Genomic DNA, 23,731 nt, shown 5'->3' on the forward strand with positions numbered 1-23,731 from the left:
CATTGCTAATGTTAAAACTTAGTCTTACAAAGGGTAGTTAAATTAAGATCTTTATATTCCTGGAGAAGGAACTTAATATTTGTGGTTCTATCACTCATGAATTGGATAATTGTTTGATTAAAGTTTTGACAGAAACATTAAATGTGCTTTGTTTTATAGTTTCAGTGGATAAGATTTGTTAATGTTATTTTAATGGAGAAAAATTTTTGGACCTAAATTAACATTAGGTTTTATTTAATCATTCATGTGTCTACAAGATGTACAGTACTTACAGTCACTCCAAAAACTATCTCTTCTTTGGGGGGAGGGGGGGGGAGGGTCGATGAATTTCAGAATGAACACTACGACTTCTGGTGTCTCGGTAGGGTTGTTAAAATCCTTAGTCCGTTGTCATATTTTCTTGACACAAATTTGTATAGATAATTTTTTGAGTAACTGTACAAGTACGTGTATACAGGTATGTCTGTGAAGAGTATATTATGAGTAAAGGTAGCAGTGCATACTCATTCCTGGATATGAATAAACATCCCAGAAGTTCACATGAATTTGGTGAAATTATATGATGTCACATCCCCAGCCATACTCTGAGACTGAAGACTTCCTAGATATATCCAGTTGAGTAAAAATTAAGTGTGTTTTGTATTTTAATATTTGGTTGTGAGTTCTTATAAATATGGTACTTTGATGACCAAAATGGACATGTGCAACTGATGTGGGAATTCAGCTTTTAAGTATCATGAATATGTAGTCTCGCTCAAGATTCTTCAAACACTGTTGGAGACAGCTGGCAACTCGAGGCCGTTTGTTTACTGTAGTACGTAGTATAATATAATACAAAACAACAAAGCCCTACCATTAAATTAAGCAACGGAGAACTAAGTAGTGAATCACCAATCACTACATTTATTCATAGCTTTTTCTACGTACTATAGTAAACAAACGACCTTGAGTTGCCAGCTGTCTTCAACAGAGTTTGAAGAATCTTGACCGAGACTACATAATGTTCTATCTATAATATTGTTTAGGTTATAACACTTGTCTTTTATTCATCACTGCAAAAGCAACAATGGATGACTGGGAGCATTTAATTAGCAGTTTTTAACATAACATTACAGTATAGCGGTCATTTCAAATATTGATAATGAAGTACACACCTACAGTATAATTTATTTATTGTGGTGTTTTCCTTTAACCCTTAAAGCTCGGGCAATGTAAGTCCCGCCGAGCCCCCAATGCGGGCATAGTTTGGACCCCCAAAAAAAAGAAATCCATTGTCATTTTATAAATGAGTTAATTAATACAGTACAGTATACAAAAAAGACCAGGAGAATGAACTTGCATTCAACTTTCATTGTAGCATGGTTGGAGAGTTGTGTGGGGTGTTGATGAGCAGTATTGAGTGATGAAAGAGGTCTTGTTTGAAGCTATTGCACTCAGCCCAGAGCGAGCGGGAAGTGATGTTGACACTTGCAACACAATTCTTACTTGAAGGCACTTTTGTATCATATTTCTATCTTACAGCTACAGTACTACAAAACACAAATTATTTCTATTTTCCTCCAAAGAACTAAAATACTGAACAGTAGGAATATCCAGGCAGCACAAAACTTATCACAATTTTCAAACATATACACTATTTACATGTACGTCTACTGAATTTAGAACTTCTTGAATGCGTGGAAGTCTTTGTAACAGTATGCACAAGGCAACTTCACACTCCTTGCACCAAGTCGTCACATCTTTGTGCCGTGGTTCATGGTGGCTGGGAGGGGGAGAGAGTACCATTGTCTGTATCACTATTATCCTCACTGCTAGCTACGTCGTCAAACTAGACATCATCTGGGTCTGTTTCCTCCTCATCATTGTCTTCATCACCCGATACTATATCGATGCCACTTGAATCAAGCAACTCTTGACGAATAGCACTACCGTTGAGCAAGCCCCTTTCGCTTGGGTGTGGAGGAGTGAGGATATTTACGGGAGGTAGAAGGAAGTGCATCCGTCACGATATCTGGCAGGACCATGAGTCTTGAGACAATGATTATGTGCAAGTTGAGCTGCTAATTAAATCAATTTCCAATACAAATTATTTTGTCCCGCCTGGACATTCAAAAAATATGCTTAAAAAATTAAGAAAGTTAGGCAACATTACCCTGGGTCACCCAGTCAATGTGGAGGAACATCACCCGGGCTTCAAGGGTTAAAGATATCTGCTCAGCAAGTACATTCATGTTGAAATAAATGTGCCTTTTGTTGAGAGAATATAATTGCTCTTGAATGGACTGATAATGCTAGCTATGTCTTACTCTTTGGTACTTTTTCAGTGCTGTGATACTTTTATTTCAGTATTAGGTATTGTCATAAAATAATGCCAAAGCCTTTTAAGAATAAATGGTAGACTCTTAGAATGTACACAGTATGTATTTATTAAAATTATTTATTTTGTTAATATAACTGATGTATTGCAGTCACTAAAGCTATTATCTGTTAGAACTCAATAGAAATCATACATCATGCTTATGTAATTTTGAATTACTGTATTGTATCTTAATTTCTAGGCTGTGGGTCGAGTTTTAGTGGGTGGATTTTTTTAACAACAGGACTGTTCACAATTCATTTACAAATGTTACAAGTAATAGAATGTGCCATTATTTCTTTCCTATTTATCTTAGTTTTGGCAGTGAGATATCAAACGGAGAACAAAGGTTAGTTTTTTCTGGACGTTGTCAGTTATCAATGGAAGTAGGTCTAGAAGTTGGTCATGCGGAAGAGGGGTTAGTCATCATGAAGAATGTTAAGGTGTATATTGTTTAGTAAATCAAAATTGCATATAAGGAAATATTTTAAGAACAAATACAGTACCACAGTATTTAAATAATTTGATGAAAAGGTGTGTGTGTGTGTGCAAGGAATGTAATTAAAGCAATTAACAATAAAATTAAGATGCTTCTACTTATCTATGAACCTTCCTTTATTTTCAGCTTAACCTTACCTGGTGCAGGTGTCTGGCATCGGTATCTATTGCAGTATGTAAAGGGGTGAGTGATAATTGAGTGTTAAGCTCTGGCGACCATTATGGCAAGAATATCATAGAACCCAATTTAATTTTTTTTTGTTATTATTATATCTATATGAACAGTTATTGTTGCCTGGTTTTCACATTTTATATATGTCAAATAATACAACTATAGTTACAGGCATATCCTATTGCCCTTGTCTCCTTGTTACTAGTAAATGAATTTCCAGTGACAGCATAACTATGAGTGCAAATCTGTTATCTGGTTATCAGAATATGTACAGGGAGGGGGGGCTGGATGTATTTGAAAATGAACACAATAACACGTGCACAGCAGTCTCGGTTCAGTTTGTTTTTCTGATTGCGAGTTGCACCTTTTGTTATTTCTTCTTGCACCTGATAATCACCATGATATCTGCAGTATACCACCTATTCTCTACATAATGTAATGAAATAGGATGAATTGTGATACCATATGCAAAACCAATAATGTCATGAGTAACCTGCTGATTTATGCACCTTAGATACTATTTCAGCCCCAGGGAATGTGTTGCCAAATAGGAATATAACATCACTGTTTTCATGAACTGAGGTTACAATGGAATCACTTCAAACGGAATTTGAAACGCTATGATCCGATATTACATTCATTTGTCATATCAAATTACAATTACATTGTGATTTACTGCATTTCAATATTATTTCTACCTCAATTGATGAGGTAATATAACGTATCATCTCATGATTCGCGCTGGCAACATAACATTATCTGATACACACTATGAGACGATGTCGTTGAGTCCTCCCATAGTCACTATGGAGACATCAAAGGCTGCACGAGGGGGTGGATATACTAAATATTGATAGGTAGAAACTAATACAGTATAGTCTGGATTTACGCGGTTTTTGTTTAAGCGTTTGGTCATTTACGCAGTGCCTTGCCAGAATGAAATGTTTTAATTACGCGGTAAATTTCATCATTTACGTGGCGAGCGACTGGAGAGGTCCAGACGCACCGCACCATTTTTTTACTCACGCGGTCTATTCTTGACCATACGCAGGAAGCGGCGCGGTGAGGGGTGCGCATTAGGTCGCTCTTACGTTATCGCTGACGTCATATGAAGTGTCGGATTGTGATTGGGACACGCATCCTTACCACCCACGCATTCCCTCCGCCGCTAGCTGTGATTGGTCTAATGTAACATGACGTGCCCTGCCACCAGAAGTCGCTGACCTAGCCAGGCCAGTCTCATTGTTCTCAGTCCGCGTATGCAGTTCTCTATTGTGCCCGCTATTCCCCTCACAATGGCTTCCTGTACTTGGGTTGACTTGGTTTAATTAGACATTGGTGATGACGACCAGACTTGTTCTTAATGATGTGGTGAGTGTTGTTTAATTGTTTTGTACAGGTAGTAGTATTTTTTTTTATGATACACGCGAGTGTTCCAACTGGCCAGGAACCTAACTCCATTGTAAATAGGGGGATACCTGTATATTATTTTGTTTTTGACTATGTAGGCGTTGTTATTCTCTTAAGACCAGTTTATTTGAAAATGGGGAGGTTTAAGATAAACATATGATGATTATGATTTTATTCTTTTCCTCCATTACAATAAATGTTTAAATTTGAAAAATGACAAGGATGTAGACATAATCTGATGTCCAAGCACAAAATATCACAGTTGGGGATCAAACTTTCAATAGTAACTGAAGACACAAGTTTTCCCACAGTTACTTTTTAGCAATTTGAGCAATCACAGTACAGTGAAATGAGTTACATTACAATAGAGGTAGCACATAAAACACTTAGGATTAATGTCACATCAAAGTTGTCAAAAAAAAAAATGCAACAAATAAACTATACAGAATATACCCTGCCTCTTTTATCTTTTGCCGATTAAAAGATAATTATATATCCTCCACTAGTTGAGCCAATTGCCAGTGAAAGAGGAAAAAAATTCCCCTACATGGAAAAGCAATTGGATACCTGTAGTCTAAAACGTTCTGATATAACTGTGACCAGCTCAGAGTATGCCTATAATATAAATCTGAGGGCCTTAGTTGTGACAATAACACAAAATTGGTACAAATCACTTACAACTACTTCCCCTTCTGGTAAAGAAAAATAATGGGAATACAATAATTGTTTCCTAACTCTTGATAATACTGATAAATATGTTAAACATATATCAAAAGGAAACCATATGAACTCTGCATGTTAGTTTCATTTCATGTCCCGGAGTACACCTATCAGTTGATCTCAGGTTACAGCAAAGCATGAACCTGGATTTAATAAAATAAAATGTCAAAGCATTCAACAGTGATCTTTTGGCCAATGTGCTGCCATGACCATGTTGATAGAAAAAAAGTTAACATGCTTATCATAATAATTTCCTGTGCGTGAAAATATGTTCATTCCATTTGTCATCATAAAAGTTGTCACAGCAGATTCCACTGAAACCACTAAATACTGTACTGTATTCCTGAAAGAGACATACAGTACAAGGTGAATTCTTGGTACAATTCTAAGTTAAATGTCGATATGACAAAATATTGGAATCTGCATAGTTTTTTAGGTACAGCAGTTGAAAAAAAAAGAGATTAAAAATGTAATGATAGTGAGGTTGGATTGAAACGACCATAGATGTTTGTCTCATTTCATGCACATAACTGATATTTATTTATTTATTTATTTATTTTTTTACGGGGATTAGCCCACCCGGGCACAGGTCACTGACCCACATCCGGGCCTGGGGGGACGAAAATGTAATAATAATAATTAGTTCATAGTAATAAAATTTATAAAAAAAAATAATAATAATAACAATAATACTGTAATAATAACAACACTGATGATGATGATGATGGTAATAATAATAATAATAATAATAAAGAAAAAAAAAGAAAAAAAAAAGATCAAAAGTGAGAAACGATATACGGTACCCGGTATGTGTGTTATGTTCTCAAAGTAAAAAATTGCGTGTAAATGTGGCAGAAAGTCAGATCAGCAACCTGGGGCTTGGGTCACAATTTTCGTGATGCCATATGGCAGCAGGGTCTACCATTAAACAACACATTATGCTTCCAATATCTTCCCAGGTGGTAGTACCTCCCTGTTTGATAGCTGCATACTACCTACTGTGTTATAGCAGTATATGTTCAAAATTCCCACCCTCTGCTTCTGTATCACATTGTGTGGTTATGTGAATAAACTTACACAAATATCTATGGTTGTTTCTCTCCAACCATTATGTCAATATCTTTTTCAACTGCTGTACCTAGATTACATCATTTTGTCATATGGACATTTGGCTTAGAATTCACTCTGGAATTTACTGTACACAACTGAGAATCACCCTGTATAGTATCTAGAATAAAAAAAACAAAAACAAGAGTTCAAGTAAATGAATGAAGCTACTGCATTAAAAACATACTAGGTAAGTACTGTATACATTAGGTCAGAATCATGCTTTTTGGTTACTGGGTATACAGTACATATATAACTTCCTTTGAGGGCAAATACCTCTGCAGTATCACTAAAACAATAGTCATGGATTATGAACCTTAAAATTAAAATCCCCTTCAACATGAAACAATTACAGTTCATACCATAATCATAATGATGAACAATTTTAAATATAGGTACAGTACATATATTGTACTGTAACTTTACAGTGAATTATTTTCTACATTATTAATGTAAGGAAGTATATTGTATTACCATACCAACTTCAACTCTATAAATGTAGTACAGTACTGTATTGTACAAGTAAAAACTATTATGTTGCTGTAGTGAACTGACAAATTTCCATAATAAATTTTACTACTTATTTCAATAATAAGTTTGATAAGATTTTAGGCAAATAATGTTACAAGAAGAAAATCTCAGAACATTTATAAAGATGCTTTGATAATGAGAGACAAACTGCTGATGCCGATTAGGAGATTGTAATTTCTTTATCAAAGATTTCGGATTTGGGTAATGCTGTACAGTACTGTCCTAATTTTACTTGTAGTCAGATGTACTGTACATAAATCTAGAGCACTTACTACTTGGGTAGATGCTGTAGATTAACATGAAGGCCGGTGTCTTTTAAGTTCCTGATAAATATGATAGTACTGTACACAGTTTCACATGAACATCTACAACCTTCAGATGTCAATTTTTGATGTCTATATATTGTTCAAGAGTAGAAATTATTGTCTTGTAATTTTTCTACAATCTAAAATGTTGTCTGCAAATGACTATGCATGCATAACCAAGAACAGTGTCTAAAAAAGTATCTGTCCACACAATGTGTGAAACATTATGAGACCACAGATGACAGATATTGGGAAATGCATTTACTTTGGTATACTGTATAGTTTAACACAAGTTCAGTAAGTCTTCGTTTAACGTTGCCCATGACAACGTTGTTTCGTTATAATGTCGCTACTCTTTAGATACCAATGATTCAGACGTCCCGCTGATTCGGTATAACCTCGTCACGGACTAGTTTGTATGGCGCATCACCCTCTCTCACCTAGTCAGAGCGGGAGGAGGAGCCACCCTCTGGGTCTCGGTGACTCACCACCCTCCTCTTCACTACCCACCACATACTCGCTCCACCTCCGCCCATCAGTGAGTACAATACAAAATGATTTAGTTTTTTATATAAACCATTTTCTTTAAAAATTCCATCAAATTTATGGATATGTAATGTATTTTATGGGGCAAAGGAAGGCTGGGGAACGTAACTCCCGTATTTTATCTATTTCTTACGGGGAAATTTGATTCCATTAACGTTGTTTCCGTTTACATCGCGGTTTTCAGGAACGGAACCACGACGTTAAGCGAGGACTTACTGTAATGCAATGTGTATTTATTTTGGCATAATTAATATGATGTTCGGTTACCAAATGTAGGAAGATCAGTATGCCACAGAGGCACCCATAACCACCCTCTTGGGACATTACGAGTTACATGTAGCATTTCGGAAGTCATCAGACCCATCCTAGCAGATACATTTTTGAGATACTGTACATAGGCATAAAAGATAGTGTAGATTTTTTTTTTATTGCAATTGGAGCCAGATTATTACCGAATAAAAAAAATTAATTACTCATTAGGGACTCGTTCAGCGTGCTGATTGACTACCGGTAAGCTATGGATACATCACCTTGTTCCATCCAATTGGTCTACTGTGAATGCTCGATTCTGAAAGTGATCAAGAAAATATAATTTTAATGCCTTTAGACTTTTGTTTGACTCTTTTATTTTTACTGCTTTAATTCCTGAATTTTACACTTTCCTTTTAATACAATCTTAATTTTCCATTGTCGGAAAAATCCTCAAATTTGATCGTTTTCATAGTATACTGTATAATTCGTAAAGTAATTTTTGGATACAGTACAGTATTTTATAATACAAATACTGTACAGTATATTGAATATATATAAAAAAAATCCACTTTATTACATTTCTTAATGTAAATGTGTATCAGAAAAACGATCTCATAACAATGCTTATGTATTCTGGAAGCCAGATGAGTAATGGGTCAAGGCCAAGTAAAAAAAAGTTGCCAACTAGGATTTTCACCGAACCCACATGGTGCTAATTCTCCTACGTAGGTACTGTACCTTAAGCATAGCCTTGTTGTTTGCTTTATTTAGAGAACCTTTACAGTATAGTACTGTATGTCATTACTGTTCTCTGAAACATAAATTAGTTGGTTTGAGATACTATGTATAGGACACTTCCTCCCAATACAGTAGACCCTTGCCATTTGCGGGTTTGCATTTCGCAATTTTGATGATTAGCGGTAAGCAGATGGTAGCAAGCTTGTGGGCCTTTTCCCGCAACACAATGAGTCGCCCCGTGCGCCCGCAGTGTCTCCTCTCCCTCTGTTTGCGCTCAACCATTGCCTGTGATGCAGCATCTTATGTTGTTCTCTCAAAACTGTAGTCTAAAAGACTGCCTAGTGTCAGTGCTAGTGATACTGTTGGAGTGAAATGTAAAAGGCAGAAGTCAGTGATGGCCCTGACAAAGAAAGTTGAATTATTAGATAAGTTAAAAGAGGGGATGAATGCTGCCGTGACTGGTCGGTTGTTTGGTATAGGTGTACTGTAGTGAAAGGGTTTAATGTACTTCAGTTTTCAAAATTACCATTTCTGACTAATAATTTAGTCTACATGATACAGGTTGGCCAATATTCATTTGACAGTGAATCAAACATCTATTATCAAAATATTATGTTAATGTTAATTCTGTATTTGATAGCTTGTACTATGAAACAGAAGAAACAAACACTGTGCATATTAAGAATTTCATAATATAATCTGTATTACCACTTCTATCCAAATAAAGTTCAGTTTTCTTTGTTAAGAGATGGAGAAAATAGCAAATTTCATGGAAATAAGGAATTCATGTATTTTTTTGTCATTAACTCCCATACATGTGGACAGCCAAAATGAGGTGTGTCAAATCTACATTGAACAGTAATTCAAACTCCTTCTAATTGCAGGTTCTTGGAAACAATGTATACAATAAATATGAAAATTGAATAAGTGGCAATCCAGGCCTAAGCTTGGGAGTCCAGTAATGGACAGACAGCAGTTATTGTCTCGGATATGGAGAAAATAATGTTTCCAGACCTGAGAACACTGTATATTGATATGTGCATGGAGTGAGTGAATACACATATGAATATTAGTAAGATAGATAAAAATAAACCAAAACACAAGACCAGCTGCTACCATACATAACTTTCCTACTCTAAAAAGTGTTTGTGAAAATACCACAAATACGGTAATGTATATACAGTATACAATAGTCCCTCGCTAATGGCGAATTTTCCATCTGCGGATTTTGAGTATCCAGGGTTTTTGCTCGATACCATTTCAAGCATGGCGTTGAATTTTGAGTATCCATGGTTTAGCACGGCGTCATTTTCCCTTCGTGTTCTAATGTATTCATTCGCTCAATGTCCAGCCTCCCGCCAGTGCTGTCTCAGTGTTGTGATCTCGTACAGTGTAGACATATTTTACTGCTCCATACACTGGATATTTATTATGTATTTTCTACCATAATAACAATGATTTTGCCTTTAACTACAGCCCCTAAGCATGCATTGAGTGTTAGTGATAAAGGTGAGAAGAAAGTGAAGAGGGGCAAGGAATGTAATGACTCTAGAAAAGAAAGTGGAAGTGCTCGAAAGACTAACGGGTGGCTACGATATGGGCATGTCATCCTCATCCACCATCATTCTCTATGAAGGTAAATACCCCTTATACTGTTAAATTTATATTACTATTTAATTTATATTATGCTGTTTTATATGTATTTGACTCAAATTTAATGAAATGTGTAATACAGGTATTGTTTTGCGAAGGAACAGGCAACTTAGTTAGGCTTTGGCGAGTGTTATCGGTGACTGTGGAACCTAATCCCTTAAGCTTTTAATCTTGCCAACTGTGGAAATACCAACCACATGATTTTTCAAGAGCCCGCGGTTGGCAAAGGACTACCGGTACTGTATTGTTAAGTATTAAGTATCACAGTGCAGTACAGTATATGTAATACAGTGTCAGTACAGTACAGTATATGTAATACAGTGTCAGTACAGTACAGTATATGTAATACAGTGTATCTGAATGTTAAGTGAATAAAAAAAAAATATTCTGCGAAAGGATGGCATTAACACCCAGTTGTCTCAAGAGCCACTCTATGTTACCTAATAATTATGACACTGAAACACTGTGAGGGCTGTTTAAATGTGTAAGCACAACAAAACTAATGAATATTTTAAGGGTTTTTACATAATCTGACATTATTTAAGAATACAGTAGTTTTTTTTTCAACATGTAATGGTATGTCTAGGATTATCATATTCATTGGAGGGGTTAAACACTGAAATGATTGAGAGGTTCTCCTTCAGGTAATAATTCCAATAAAAAGTTCAGAACAGTAGTTGATTCTCTACAGAACATCTTTTTTTTTATCATAAAAGGATAGTGATAGATAATATACTTTACATAGGTAAAGGAAAAATATTGCAAAGTAATGCAAATGCTTTCAGACTGAGGAGAAGAGTATGAGTGGATCATCAGTTATGATGCGGTATTGGAGAGTTGAGGCATTAGTGTTAACACATCTTGCAATATGAAGAATGACTCATAACACAAATTTTAATCATTCTTATTTTTTAACTGTAGCCATATTATGCAAACTAACTAAATTAAGGGGGTTATTTCTTACATGTAGCTACCCTAATATTAATTGAACAGAATAACCAATATCTAAATTTAATTTATATATATCTTACAACAATATACTTTCTCAATATTACCCAGAATACCACGTCTTTGTTTATTAATGTGGTTGTGAACTGTTTGTTATTAAAGAGGTTACAGTATTGGACTATCTATGAATACTAAGGAAAAAAATATTTGTATTCTACTATCTACTTAGTTATTAATCTTTTGCAAATTCAGGATTGTAAAACTGAACTTGAAATACCAAATTTAAATATCTGGTCACTAGAATGAACTAGTATTGTTACATAAAGCTATAAATATTTTATATCTTCCTTAATATTATTCTTAGAATTTCTAACCTGAATTTTGCTGACCATTTCAAACAAAATGACATACAGTATATATATATATACACCAGATGATTGCATATTTGAAGGCCTACACAAACAAACTTTGCAAATCCAAAATACCTTACTTGATTTCATGACAATTACAGTACAGCACTGTATTTGTAATTGATTACCTGAACATTTGAAATTCAAACATGTTTTCACCATTTTTGTCATAAATATGACTGAATAATTACAGCTTCTGTTCCACCTCTCATGATTAACTAAGCTATAGCATGGCAGGTTGTTACCATGCTGGCTTATCAAATTTGTTCATCTTTTCATTTTATTTACGGAAAATTTTTGCTCTTACACTTTATCCTTGGTTCTAAAACTGGCATGCTCAGTGTACAGTATATTCATATTTTCTGTAAGTTCGTTTAGTAAACAAAGGGGAACTTCCATATACGTATTCTTAAAACAGCCATTCTGTAAGACCTCAGGAATGGTTCCCTGTGGATATACAGACTTAAACTGTACAGAAAAATATCTGATAAAAATCTTAAATAAACTAGCAGTTTAGGAATAATAATAATAATAAATACAAACAAATGATAAGGGCTACGTAATGATCTATATTTTAGAGAGAATGTAAGTTCTGAACTTCTTTTGAGAGATGGAACCTGGTTTCAATGAGTTTATGACAGAATTTCTTAAGAGTACAGTAGTTGGCTTACACGTAGATGTCTTGACTAATTCCGAAGACTTCCACACATGAAACCAAGTTTAAAGAAAAAGTATATAACAATGAGGAACAGAAATCACACCTCTTCACATGAACAATAGTGCAAATACTGTACAGTATTCTGAATTGGATTAATACTAAAACAATCCAAAAGTTTATAAAAGAAAAATTTAAGCTTTAATTTCAAATCAAACTGGTATATGTGTGCAGCTTATGAAGACAGCACAAATACACATCCTGATAGTGCTTTGAGCCTTTTCCAAGATCCTCTAATCCTAATTACTATATGCTGGTGTCTGTATACACTACTGATGAAGCTTAATCAACTAAGATACAAGCATACAGTACTCTTTATTGGGATCAAAATACACTGTATACCAAAAAATAATTGTATCCATTTTTTTTTTTTAAGTTACAGACATCAATTACAGTAGAGTATTTGATATCTTAAGACAATACCGTAATACAATTCCTTTAGTAAAATATAGCTGTAGGTGTAATTTGTGAGCATATTTTTTTTTTTACACTTACTGTATTTGCATTATGTTTTAAGCAAATCTAATGAAATAAATAACTATTTACATTAAAGCTTTGCTTCCAACATTGTCCATAAGTTATATCTGACATGAATAGCATTCTACAGGTATGGGATTATCCCATGCACAGCAAGATATGTAAACAGTACAGTACACGAGTTTGGAATATAATGGACAAGATATCACATGCCAAATATTCCAAACAGTACAGTACTGTACTGCACATATATGATATAGTGAATCCTGAGGACATAAAACACTGAGCTAATAGCTATAAGATTCTATTCAATTCATATTATAACATTATGACGTGCAGATATATAGAAGCATGTGAACTCCACAGCCTATATAAGAAACATAAACATAATATTTGACCTAGCATATCCTCAAGGATTTTAAAATATTGTGATAGTGCCACTACAAAATTCCAGTAAATGAGATGTTTCCAGTTCAGAAAGATATTCAACTTTTACAGTTAAAAACATCAGATTCTAGTGTTTGACAGAAAAATGCTTGAATGTGTACTCTTGTATTTCCTTCTCATTTTTGAACTCCACCTTATCAATTCGAGAACTTGGGCTTCCAGTTTTCTGCAGCCAATTTTTCCTAGAGAAAAACATAAAACAATTAGTAATATATATCTAATAAATTATGAAACTGTTAGTTAATATTTTACATTCTATTTATACAGAAATAGTTAGTCTGAAAATTTTTCATTAGCATACAGTACTGGAATTGCTTACCATTTTACAAATGGTTTGCTCCTTATAATTATGTAGTAGTACTGTACATGTTTTTAGGACTTTCTAAAAATGATAATATTACTACAATAACAGAAGTAGATTAATGATAAAGGATTTTATTATCTAGTCATATGACCTATTAATGACAAAAAAGGGTAAAATCAAGAAAGTCACTTCTTTCATGAAAAGGGGAAAAAATTTCAAACTATACGTACATAATTTTTCATGGAAGGGGATAATTTATATACTGTATATATTTTTGGGGGTGGGGGGGTGATTTTTAACAAAGGCTAACCATCTTTATGCATAACAACAAACATGCACATCATATAGTATACAGTCAATCCTCACTTTACGCGGTTAATTCAACCCACAGGGTACCGCGGAAAGTGAGAAACGCGTAAAGTGAACAACATAACATATGGGATTAATTGAAATAGAGGCCGGGCCGACCCCCAAACTCCACTTTTTGACGACACACAACTATGTTGTAGTAAAAATATTATCTTAACTTTATGATGGTATGCACACACAATTATTAAGAGAAATATCAATAATATTAGGTTTTTTAACACTTACATTAGTAGAAAAGATGGCTAGGCAGAGGGCAGATTATTGGCCCTCACCTGTATCACTTGTATCAATTGTATCACTATCCACCACAGAGGCTTGCAGGGCCTCTTTGTCAAACCCCTCAAAGTCCATATACGTAAGTCCATATCCTCACTATAATTATCACTCACTGACTTGGGCCGGCTGTGGTGGGTGGCGGGTGAAGAACTCGGTAATGTTTTGATGACTGGGCGACCTTGTGCGCACCATGCTCGCGCCGCTTACACAACATGGCAGATGGCGGGAGGTTTGGATCCAAAAATGGCGCGGCTCGCCAGCCGCTCTCCGGGTAAAGGGGTACACGCACCGCGGAATGTGAGCATTCCTGTTTCGGCAGGGTACCGCGTAAACGTGAGAAACGCGGAATGTGGGACCGCGTAAAGCGAGGGTTGACTGTATTAATTAATCATATACTACAGGTAGAGTATATACTAAATTTTGGTGATTACTAACACACAAATTTTAATAAAATAAAGTAAACGGTGTAACCTTAATGACTCTAAGTAGCTGGACCCCAATCTTGAAAAGATGACTACCGCACAGGTCTAATGTTAGTTTAAGTGCAAAAAGCATAAATATTCTAACGTACATTGGAAACATGAAAACATATACCGTACAGTAAAAGTCCAAAAATCCGGACCACCCAAGAATCCAGACTTGTATGTGCGCATGTGGGAGCGCCACAGCAACAACAAGCAACCACGTGGTCGCCACTTTAAAACGAGCAATCAAACTGTGACAACATATGTAATTTTGAGTCCTACTCTTTCCATTTACAGAGTACTATACAAGCCCATAATAATGGCTCCTAAAGTAGATAAACTTTGTTTTGTGAAGAGAAAGAAGAACACGTTGAAATTGAGTGACAAACTTGAAATAATTAAGAAACTAAAACGTTGTGTGAGCAATACTGTTCTAATGGAAACGTACGACGTTGGAAAGTCTACAATTTATGATATAAAAAAGGCAAAGAATAAAATTCTAGAATTCAGAGTTTTTCTTTAAAACTGCTAGTTTTGATAAATGAAGCATGCTATATTTGCTAATGAATAAACTATCAAAATGTACCTGTTCATCTCTTCTTTATTCCTCTTTAAATTTGAATTTTAAAGGTACTGCCTGAGAATCCGAAAATCCGGACCGACCCAATCCCCAAGCAGTCCGGATTTTTGGACTTTTACTGTACACCCAAATCCAAAGATGACCCTTCTTGAATAGCAAAATCAATGGCTCTGAATTTGATACCAAAATTTTTATGATCTACAGATTATTAAAGTGGCCTATTAGGTCTATACTATTAAATCATCCCTTCTAGAACCAACCTTTGCCAGATGGATTTGACATATTTAACAGCAAGATGCACAATCTAAATAGACAATGTTAGATAATGTTTTGCCGCAAGCAACCTTCTCGTTTCAGTATACTTGGTCAAAACTTACACAGTTAAAACCCATTCAGACATAAAAGGAAGTTCATATCCTGCTGTCTTAGTTGCTGCTAATCTCACCAAATCAAGTGAAATTTAATTTTTGACCTTCATTCAACTAGGGTATGCCGCTTGTAGCACAATCTCTATCAAACACTGTTCATCTGGATAGTATATACTTCTTGTACCTGTATATATAACTGTACCCTGCATTGAGGGTTAGTATTTATGAAAGTGGGATAGGGGGGCCAGTAAAGCCATTTGATCAATGGCCCAATTTACTCCACAGTCTGGAAAAGGAATTTCAGTGCTATATAATCCCAATAGCATCACACACGAACAGGAGGAAACACATTACAATAATGTAGGAAAACGTATTTCTCAGTGCTGCTGGGAAAGGTAGCGATAGGGGGTTACTATGCAGGCTTAAAAAAAAATAATAATAAAAAAAAATTCATATACAGCTCCTCCCCGACTTACAATGGGGTTAGAGACCCAAATCCAGGTCGTAAGTCGGAAATGCTTAAATAATACATAGAAAATCTAAAATGGGTGTCTCTTTTTCTTCTCAGCACCACAAAACTCTCACTTTTAAGCTTGCCAGCCATTTTAAAGTGAATTACAAACGAAAATTTTGTCTGTGTACTGACTTTGGGACTCAAAAAATACGTAATTTGACCAAATTTTGGTAAGACTGAGGCAGGTCGGAAGTGCGGGTGGTCGTAAGTCGAGTAGGTCGTAACTTAATAAAAATGTAGTGGTTTCTTTGCAAGTCACCCTGTAACCTAATTGCCATGTTTTGACAGTAAATCAACCAGTTTTTGAGCTTTGATGAAAACTTGCTTTGACCTCAAACCTATAACCCTAATCTCTGACACACTACTCCAAAAGCAGTTCAGTCCCATGTGGACCAACAACAAATTTACCTGCCACGTTCACCAAAGTCAAGCAAGCCCCCCCCCTTCTCCCTCTCTCTTTCTCTCTCAATACAAATCAGGTCTGGGTAAAAAGTAACAAAATCTATTGGTTAATAATTCTTTGGATTATATCTTAAATAAGATAAAAAAAAATCAATTTATCTAATGTAAAAGGCTCAAATAAGTGGTAACCATCATCATGCAACAAGCGAGCATCAAACATTACTGGGTTGGCAGGGACATGTGCCATAATAAAGGCATGGAATATTTTACTAAAAAGCATCTGGTGTGCGTATTTTATACTTATGGGCCATAAATGAACAAATGTGCAAGTACTGGGCATTCTCATATAATGAAATATTATACCTGTACTAGAGATCTGTGCCAAAATACAAATTGTAGGAAATAAGATGTATCTTGATAAATAAACATAACTATAATGCTTGAAAGTAGTACAGTATCTGGTTACACTTCCCTCAATTTAAAATTACTAAGGAGAAAGCAATAGATTGTATAACTGGTCAAAAGCACATCTCTAAATGTTTGTTAATTAAACTTTTTTCCAGTAATATGACTATTTTCTAGCTCATCCTGCATTAAGGCTACATTTGTATACAAAAGTTATTTCAAGTGAGACAAAAGAATATGCATATCATTATGAAACTAAACTGATAAGAATTTAGAATAATCATGAGAATGAACAAATGTTACCTTACTTAAAGAGTTCCAAAAGTTACATTTGAGTACTGCACTGTAAAGGGACCGCATTCTCAAAACGCCTCATCAGTTACATACAGTACCAGAGATACGTACTTTAAGCATCATTAATGATGATGGAATTATGTTTGAGTAATACTTGAGGACAATGGTTAACCAATGGCCAAAATAATCGTATATAATAAGAGTGGTAAAATTGCATAAGAGTGGCATCGCATGTTTTCTTACAAAAAGTGTTTTTTCAAAGGTTTTTGGTTTAATACAATCAGTAGTCAGTTTTTTTTTTGGCTGCAAAATTAGTGTAATGTACCTTACCCCAATGTAACCTTACCTAACATAATCTAATCTAACCTAACCTAACCTTTACCTAACCTAATCTAACAAACTTTGCCTTACCTAATCTTTGCCAAACCTAATCTTTGTCTAATCCAACCTTTACCTTACCAAACCTAACTTTACCTAACCTAACTTTAACTAACAAAACCTTTACCTAACCATACCTTACATAACATTACCTAACTTTCAACTAACCTAACCTTAACCAAACCTTTACTTAACCTAATCTTTACCTAACCTATCCTAAATTTACCTTACCTTCTTACCTAACCTAACCTTTCCCTTTTTATAATCCATTTGCAAAGATAATCAAAGGTTAAAATGCATAATAGTAGCATCCTAAGTTACGTTTATATATCATCAACAGGTTTATAGATATGTTGGAGAAATGATTATAAAAAAGTTTACCTCTGCAAATGTATTTTTTTTTTTAAGAAATTTAAATTTTTCAAGAAAACTTAATTGCTTGTCATGTGCATTGCAGCTTTCTTAGGTTAGGTTAGATAGGGTAATGTTAGGTTAGGTTAGGTTAGGTTAGATAAGGTAAGGTAAGATTAGGTAATGTTAGATTTTGTGAGGGTAAAACACATTTCACTAATTTTGCAGCAAAAAAATCACTACTGAATGTATTATATGAAAAACCTATAAACAATTCTTTTTCTAAGAAAAAAAAATTACTATGCCACTGTTAATTTTAAGCCACTTTTTTATTAGGTTTGATGAACTTAGATTGGGTTAGGTATTACTTATCAATGAGTCATGGGTACTTCTTGGATACTTGGCAGAATAGCTTGTTATAACTTGGTCCTAGCCATACCAAGAAGGCGGTGTCTAGGCAAAAATGTTCACTTGACCTCGTATTTGGCTTTCATTAATGACAGATATCTACGGCTATACCACATTAATAAGGTCTATCTGCAAGTTTATTCAGTCATAAAAAATATTTGTACTATAAATGTGAACAATACAAAAAATCTATTTTGGTACAAATTACTTGAAAAGTTGTAGTAAGAAGACAAAAGACGCGTCTCTTCCATTCCGTGACAAATAGAAACACACTTCAACCTCTTCTTTTCGTAAAAATTAACTAAAAAGACACACTGTAATATCGTATTTTGGTAGGTTAATGTACAAAACATTTTCTTCATTATTCTATTATAAAACAAGTCTAACAAGCATTATTACAACATATACAGTATTATTAATTTTTGCTATGCAATCAGGAAATAGCAACTTACTATATCCGGGTTGACCATGTTACAGTAGCTAAGGAGGTCCTGTAAGTTACGGTCTCAAATACGGACTCGCTTACGAAGTCCACTGCCAAATATTTGTTTTGAGAATACCGATCGGAACCTGTAACTCCAGTTACGGGGTAAACAAAGAGATACAGTCCAGGTAAATGCTTTTGAGAATGCAGCCCCAGAAAAGCATTTAAGATTCACACAGGTAAATCAACACTCAAACATGCTAATATCGAGTTTAAAATGAGACGGGGATGTTTTATGATGTCTCACTCTAGCGCAACGTGCACAGTGTTAAAACGTACATTAGCATAACCATCTCCCGAGGTCCCTCCACCTGCCCCATCACTGTACCATGGTATGTATTCATGCACCAGCCGCGTACACCTAACTTGATCCCCTGGTCTTGAGTGTACTGTTGGGTCAAACAAGTAAACTTTTATACTCTAGAATAATATCATCTTCCTTGCATGGAACACTGCTGGAGTTCATATTTTGTAAGTAAATTGGAAACTAATTTCAGCATTCATACTTCTTACCATGCACAGCCAACCATGAGACACTACTTAAGGCATAAGTTTCCAATCATGGGCACTGCATCTGATAATGATCCAAATGATGAGCTAAGCAGAGAGAAGTAAAAGTTCTATTATACAGTATATGTACTATAATTCATGCTGAAAGTGAAGTTGGGGGAAGTGTATATGCTGAAACAGAAATAAAAACATTAGTTTATTAGAAAAGAGAATATTAATCCCTGAAGTACTGTACTATATCGAATGAGGAGGAAAAAAGCAGCTTGTATGCTGAAGTCCTTCATACTTAGGCTCCAGTAATCTAAGCAATACACAATCCCAATAGGTAAGAAATTACACTGTAGCTCATTACTTTCTTGAAGACAGTATTCATGGTACAGTATTAGGGGTTACAAATTTCTCTATACAGTATTTGAGAGGACTGTAACAATTGAAAATTTATAAAACTTTAAACTGTATATGGGTGAATATAGTACAGTACAGGTATCCTTGATATACGAACATTTGAGATACGAAAATTTGCTTAAACAAATTTCCTAAATTTACACCATTATTTCAAGACACGAAAGGTTCCCCTGCTTATGTGAATTTGGGTCCGGGCAAAATTTCAAGTTTCGCACGCCGGGGGTAAGCTGGTGCGGCCATCTTTGGGAGACATGCACAGAGACATATTCTCGCTCACTGATCATAACCCCTTCCCTCCTTCAATGTACCTCCTACAAGCTCGCGTCTTTCCTTCTGCTATTTGTTGTGTGTGTGAAGTGATCTCTATATCTGTGTGTATTTGTGCCATCCTTTCATTATGGCATCCAAGCGTTCTGCTGAACTTTCGGCTACCCGTACTACACCAAAGAAATTGCGAAAAGCTGTAACTTTTGAGACAGCTGGAATTAATTAAGCGTCATGAATGCAGTGATGGCCCTACCAAGATTGGGAAAGATCTTGGTGTGGTTGCTTCTACTGTGGCCACAATTTACAAGTATGCTGAGGACTGTGTTGTCCTTGGCAGACAGCAGTGATGAGGTGGACAACCCTCCTCATCTCTGTGAGTAAGGCCCCTGCTCACCCCTTTGTGGTGGTGAGCCCAGACTGCCCTCCCATAAGGTAATGTACCTGTACTGAAGTTATTTTTCATGTGTTAGGTAGTAAATTAGAGTGGTTGTGTATTATTTATCATTAGTTAGGTAGGTTTTGTTCTTGTTTGTGAACCGATTTCTTGTTTTTGGGGGTACTGTATGATATTGGTGTATTTTTGTCATTGGGGAACTGAACCTTATTTTTCCCATATGCTCTTTCATTCGGTGTGAAAATTCACTTAATGAATGATTTTTGTTGGGGGAACCTAACCCATTCATATATTGAAGGATACCTGTATTCTGTACTAAGACACCATGAGAGTTGGTAACACCAATTTAAACCCCAAAACAAAACTTCAAGTTCAGGTCCAGTCTAGGTTATCAGGGCATTATTTACTATGGTATGTATAGAACTGGCTACTCTAGTATATACTGTGATGATTACGATGCTGACCATTCTCACATGGGACATGCAATCTTATGAAAGTGAAAATTAGAAAGAGCAGTTTTCTAGTTACATTATGCTATATGTATTATGGTTCTTAAAAAAAAAAAAAAAAGGAAAACCGCTTTGAACAGGGTAGGTGTGCTATGTAACTACTGTACATGTACTGTATTTGATATATTATAGGTAGAATCCTACTGTAATAAGATAACAGGACTTGGTCATAAACTGCATTAAAATTTTTATCAGTGAGTGAGTGAATTATGACTGGTACTCATAGAACTGAGAGACAGTTAAAGAGGTTGTGAATGCAGAGAAGCACCTGGGCTGATTAATGTTCTTAATCGTATAAAGAATAACATTACAGGGTATATTGATGTCAGCAATATAAGATACAGAAGAGGAAATAAAATTGTCTGAGTTCAGCTAAGACATAGTCAAGCTATATATTAACTACACGCTAAACTGATCAACAGGTGATGTGTATAAAGGAAAACTATATTTAATATCTGTGGGTATTCTAGAACCTACAGTATACTTGTAAAATATGACAGACTCAAGATGATTAAGGAGATTTACACCCAGAGTTTTAATCACTCTTCCATTGATGGGGGTCATCATGTTTACAACCAGTTTAAAAAATTTTGAGTTGCAAAGGACACTGCACTACAGTGTTTGACAGGGAAGTGTGGTGGTAAAATGAACTCATTCCAATATTATAAGTTAATTTTATTGCCACACCTCCTTGTCAACCAAAGTAGTGTGGTGTCCTTCGCGACTCAATTTTCTTAAAACGCTGGTTGTACAGTAAATACAAAGACCCTCATCAATGGAAAGGGGCGCTTAAACTCAGTGCATTAAGACTTAAAAATGTGTTTAATATGGAGCAGGCCTTACAGATGATACCTAGCTTGGGCACCTAAAGTACTGTACTGTACAGTATAGTAAAACAAGTCTATGGATTGACATCCCAGGGTTCCTAGGATCCCTGACATTGTTGACTGGAACTGATTAAAAAATTTAGTGACCTTCCCATCACATTCTTATCCTTTACTAAAGAGAGGTTTGGTAGGCAATGATTACTACCTACTCAAGACTAAAGGCTAGAAGTCTTCACTGTCACACTAACATGCTCTTCTCGACCCTCAAAGGCTCTGCTATGAAGTGTCATTTCATGAATGAATCCCTCATTTCCAGTCAACTTGAGCTGACTAGGCAGATGATACTGCTTTGTTCCAGTCCTAATGGAACATAATCAGTAGTACCATAATACTTTGGTAATATTTCCACGTGCTTTACTCAAATTTTGGTTGTGGCCATCCGGTCCTGATAGTACAGTATGAATTAAAATTGTGTATGCTGTACTGGTAACATGTTGCAAGTGTCAGTTCACACAGCCTTCCCAATTCACCTTAAAAGTGGGTGGCAACATAGTTGTGGGCCACTCTGCTTAAATTGTACAATGTGTAGCTCTGCCCGTCTTATGATTCTTTTAATCCAGATGCTGGTGCCTGGCCTGAGGCTTTTAAAAGTACATATTTTGGTGTGTTTTGGGAGTAACTTCCATTTTTTTTACTCCAATTGTCAGTTGGAAAAACACTTTTTAGCCTCCCTTTGGGATTAGTCGGTTACATTCGTATGTTCATTTGAGAATTGAGAATCTATTTTGGTATGTGCGTCTGTGTGTCCAAATTTAGACATAATGGAAACATTTGCCCCTTTTACCCAGTAAGTCTTAGCTATAAACAGAATATTGTAAATATGTCTTTGGTTACCTCAGGGAGGTATGACCCTGCCTTGCCACTCTGTAGGTTGGCATGAGGAACATAATCATAAACTTTGCTTCAACATGCCTGATGGTAACAGGGTCATCAAAGCTGTGCCCATCCTCTGGCGCATTTTCTAAGCTGGTGCCCTGAATTTACTGTGGTGAGCATTCTGGTTTTACCCAACAGCTGCTATTGGGTAATCTTGCCTAACCATGCAATTATGAGAAATGGCTGTAAACTGTTGATCATGATGAAGTTGTCCTTCCCAGCCTAAATAGGTATTTATGCTGAATGGACTTGCTTTACCCATCTAAATTTAAAAGTCATTGACTTTCCAATTCCTATAGAGTATTTAATGTACTTACTATCTTGCTAGCATTGATAATTTATCCTTAAGAGTTTCAGTCATTGCCAGGATGACATTCAGAAACTCAACCTAATGAGAGTGGTACAAATTATTATACAGTGACCCCTCGTTTAACGAACGCCTCGGTTAACGAAATTTCGGTTAACGAACTGCCTTCCATATGGATCTTCAATTCGGTTAACGAACAAAAATTCGGTTAACGAATTTCTTACGAACCGACCTCAACATGTTTTTGCTTGCACTGGCCGGGCAACCAGCTTTAGTATCAGTCCGCCAATACATTAATCGGTTCTAGGGCTTAAATTCCTTACTATTTTAGTAAACATCAAGAAGTTTATACTATTCAATAATTTTAAAAGTTTAATATTCAATTTTTTAGTCATTTTAACAATTATTGAACATAATTGAAGGTAAAGTGACTAGTTTAATGCGCGGCATCCAGCCTCTTAACACAGCAAACAGGCGTTAGTCTCTCTCTGTTTTCACTGGAGGTAACATCTTGCTTGAGACTCTCTTCAACTAAACGCTTTTTTTCTGTGATTCCAAGCAAATTATTGGTCATTTTGAAATATATTTTACATATTGACAATATATAATGCAGTGCAGTGTTGATTTAAAGAAAATAATCTTGACTTACACCAAGAGAACTAAAATTTTATGGGTGAAATGGTGCCATGGGGTG

The 23,731-nt window shown here is 35.4% G+C and overlaps 1 protein-coding gene and 1 long non-coding RNA gene across 3 annotated transcripts in view; one reads left to right on the forward strand and one right to left on the reverse strand.

The window, feature by feature from the left end:
- The window catches only part of LOC121872685, a 4,810-nt gene extending 208 nt beyond the window's left edge, over positions 1-4,602 (forward strand). The window contains exons 1-2 of the long non-coding RNA XR_006090141.1: positions 1-614; positions 2,982-4,602. The exon at positions 1-614 is cut by the window's left edge and continues 208 nt beyond it. This is a non-coding gene — a long non-coding RNA (uncharacterized LOC121872685). The remainder of the gene's footprint in view (positions 615-2,981) is intronic.
- Positions 4,594-23,731, reverse strand: part of LOC121872683 (acylphosphatase-2-like) — a 41,222-nt gene continuing 22,084 nt past the window's right edge. Inside the window, exons 4-5 of one of the 2 annotated variants that reach the window (XM_042375665.1) lie at positions 19,162-19,271; positions 4,594-13,467 (exon numbers count right to left, since the gene is read on the reverse strand). In XM_042375665.1, coding sequence (XP_042231599.1) covers positions 13,353-13,467; positions 19,162-19,271 — 225 coding nt within the window. In that variant the 3' untranslated portion in view covers positions 4,594-13,352. The remainder of the gene's footprint in view (positions 13,468-19,161; positions 19,272-23,731) is intronic. The other variant, XM_042375664.1, reaches the window with a different exon arrangement.

The sequence above is a fragment of the Homarus americanus genome, unplaced genomic scaffold (genome assembly GCF_018991925.1).
Source record: "Homarus americanus isolate GMGI-L3 unplaced genomic scaffold, GMGI_Hamer_2.0 scaffold39155, whole genome shotgun sequence".
Classification (NCBI taxonomy): domain Eukaryota; kingdom Metazoa; phylum Arthropoda; class Malacostraca; order Decapoda; family Nephropidae; genus Homarus; species Homarus americanus.